Raw genomic sequence first — 3,501 nt, 5'->3', positions numbered from 1 at the left:
ATAGCATCCTAACTGTTCACTTGTTAAAATATAACATGGAAATACCTGTTTTTGACCAAAGGCACTTTAAAATCAGTTATACCTTTAGAATGTTGAGTTTTTCTGGACTTATGAATATTCAAAGGTCAGATAACTTAGTTTTATTTATACCCATTTTGAAGAAGAAATGAGCATGAGTGCTTACATTTGTCTGTTAAGCTTATATTAGTGCATTATAAGTAGAACAATGCACAATATCAGGCTAACCAAATTATAGAAATTATCATTGCAGAGATGCCAGAAAAATGAAGCTTTAAGCTTTGGCTGAACCCTATTCAGTTTCTCTAAAGTGAAAGTCAACACTTCTGGTTTTAAGTGATTTTTTTTCCCATTCTTTTTACTCAAGAAGACATTTATTGAATATCCTGTTTAATGTGTTAAGCTAAACTCTGGAGTAGACTCGATAAATAAGCAATACCCATCCTCAAAGTGCCTTCTAATTAATAGGAGGTGGTAATTGGGATGGTCTTTACCCAGAATTATTTTACTACTTTGTTTAACCAATACTGACAGGAAGCCTTCACTAACCCATTAAGTTTGTCTTGGAAAAATGCCCCTTCTAAATGCCTTTCTAGAAGTCTTATAACACTATCACTTATATACAGTTATCCTTATAATTACTTCATTATCTGTCTGGTACATGGACTGTGAGACCATGTTTATTTTGTTCTCTCTTGTAACCCATCATCTGGCACAAGTTGGTACTCAGTGTTTGTTGAATGAATAAACTGAAAATTCAAAAAATATCTGTATAATAAAGAATTCTGGAATGGAACCAACAAAATAAAATGTAATGGGTTATCAGTCAGTCTTGCATTTAGGTTAAAAAATGTTATATGCATACAAGACAATAGCGACATGATACTCAACAAATAATTTTTAAGCCTATATTATCAAGCACTTTTCGAGGCACTGATGGTATATAGCTGTGGACAAGAGTGCAAAATCCTTTCATGGAGCTTATATTCTAATGAATGAAGATAGCCAATAAAGTAAACATAATAAACAAGACATCAATATTTTATAGATAAGTATTGTGAAGAAAATAAGGAGTGATGTGATCTGGTGGGAGGGCTGTGGTACTTTATGTATTTTTTTTTTTTTTTGTTAACCCTCACCTGAGAATATTTTTTTCTCCCTTGATTTTTAGAGAGAGTGGAAGGGAGGGAGAGAGTCCGAGAGAAACATCAATGTGAAAGAACCAATTGGTTGCCTCTGGCAGGCATTCCAACCTCGGCCAGGGATCGAGCCTACAACTGAGGGACATGCCCTTGACTAGAATCAAACCTGAGACCCTTCAGTACACGGGCCAATGGTCTAACCATGGAGCTGTGCTACTTTAGATTGACTGGATATGAAAAAGGTTTAGTTAAGTGCAAGCACAGTGTAAGCAAATCATCATTATAAAGGCTGGTACACTAATAGAACAGAAACATTGGATCTAGGTCAAAGGAGACAGAAGACCCCTTTACTTTCCTATTCAGACCCAATGCTATGCAGAGTGTAGGGTACTTTAAAAGGAATGTTGATGAATTGTAGAGGTCAGAGGAATGTGAAATGATTAGTTAGCCCTCACCCCATTATACCAATTTTCTTCCTCTAATTTTTTAAAAATATATTTTATTGATTTTTTTTTTACAGAGAGGAAGGGAGAGGGATAGAGAGTTAGAAGCATTGATGAGAGAGAAACATCGACCAGCTGCCTCCTGCGCCCCCCCCCGCCCCCCAGTGGGGATGTGCCTGCAACCAAGGTACATGCCCTTGACCGGAATCGAACCTGGGATCCTTCAGTCCGCAGGCCGATGCTCTATCCACTGAGCCAAACTGGTTAGAGCTTCTCCCTCTAATTCGCTGTCACTATCACTATCACCTAGTTAAAAACCTGGAAGTGTCTCCTGGACTCTCACATTTACCTCAACAACCATATCCCTCCTGACTGATCACCAAGTTTAAATGTTCCTTGGATGGATTTCTTCAACCTGGACCTCTCTCCACCTCCACTCAACACTGATAGCTCCTTAGTGCCTCTTCTTTTCTTAGAATATAAATAGCCTCTTAACTGGTCTTCCTGCCTCCAGTCTTTGTCTTCCACATTGTCATCAGAGTTCTTTGTAAAATATAACTTGGATCTTATGTAAGGTGACTGTATTGTTTATTGTCTGAGCTGGGCACTTGAGCAGAAGAAGGCTCTATTATGCTGGGACTTACCCAGCAACTAAGGACATACAGTCATACTAATCATATACTTCCTTAAAAATCTCCAATAATTTTCCATTGCCCACAGGAAAAGCCAAACTATAAAACTATATTTGAGGCCCTGTCTCCTTCTTCTACCCCACATGCACCCTGTCCTCCAGCCAGGTAACCTTTCTCTTAGCCCCAACACATCCTGCTCGGGGAAGAGATCTGGAGCCAGATTGCTTGGTTTGACTCTCAGCTCCCCTTACTGTAACATTGAGCAGGTTACTTAACCTCTCTGTATCTTGGTTCCTTCTGTAGAATGGGAATAATAGGATTAAGGGGGATGGCACATGGAAAAAAAACCCCACTTAGAATGGTGCTAGAAACTCTATAAATGTTAGCTGTTATCTCTCTGATGTAGATCATATTACCAACTTTACAGATCAAAAAACAGGCCTGGAGGTGTGAAGTTGCCCCGGTCACATAACTGATGGAACACGTTCATCCAGGCATTGCGATTCCCTTAGTAGCTGGAGGCCAGGGAGATCCCCCACCCCCAGTGACACCTAACTCTCAAAGAATGCTGCATGGAATTCAGATGGTCAAAGACCAAAGAATGCTAAATATGAAAACAAGATAAGAACAGTGTCAGAAGAATTGGCTTAACAATTTTTTGGAGTTGTGTATGAGGGAGGGACCTAGGGTGGTCCTGGGAGAAATAAGTGGACCCACTGACTCTTAAGATGACAGGAGACAAGTACGTATGTCGGCGCACTACAGTATCTCCCTAAACCAGCGGTTCTCAACCTGTGGGTCGCTACCCCTTTGGGGGTCGAACGACCCTTTCACAGGGGTCGCCTAAGGCCATCGGAAAACACACATATAATTACATATTGTTTGCGGGATTAATCTCCATGCTTTATGTTCAATTTGTAACAATGAAAATACATCCGGCATATCAGAGATACATTACGATTCATAACAGCAGCAACATTACAGTTATGAAGTAGCAACGAAAATAACGTTATGGTTGGGGGTCACCACAACATGAGGAACTGTATTAAAGGGTCGCGGCATTAGGAAGGTAGAGTCTAAACAAAGGGCGCGGTGCAACCTCGGAAGGGACTGCTTCCCCCAGTCACTGCCCCCGAGAGAGGCCAGGCGCCAAGATGAGCCCGGACGAACTCCGGACTTCGAAGCTGTCTCGGGACCGGCCAGGAGTCGGGGAGGTGGTCTACAGACCCGGCGGTGACCCCTCGCTCCTGCCGGAGCCCGTCGGTT

At 41.4% G+C, this 3,501-nt stretch overlaps 1 protein-coding gene across 1 annotated transcript in view; it reads left to right on the top strand.

Annotated features, from left to right (window-relative positions):
- The first annotated feature begins 3,389 nt into the window (after positions 1–3,389).
- NEK9 (NIMA-related kinase 9) overlaps positions 3,390–3,501 on the top strand; it is a 40,019-nt gene continuing 39,907 nt past the window's right edge. The window contains exon 1 of the mRNA XM_005883609.2: positions 3,390–3,494. Coding sequence (XP_005883671.1) covers positions 3,390–3,494 — 105 coding nt within the window. The remainder of the gene's footprint in view (positions 3,495–3,501) is intronic.

This window comes from Myotis brandtii, unplaced genomic scaffold, assembly GCF_000412655.1.
Source record: "Myotis brandtii unplaced genomic scaffold, ASM41265v1 scaffold793, whole genome shotgun sequence".
In the NCBI taxonomy this organism is placed as follows: domain Eukaryota; kingdom Metazoa; phylum Chordata; class Mammalia; order Chiroptera; family Vespertilionidae; genus Myotis; species Myotis brandtii.
Note: the sequence above shows the minus strand (reverse complement) of the source record. Positions and strands in the feature narration are given on the sequence as shown.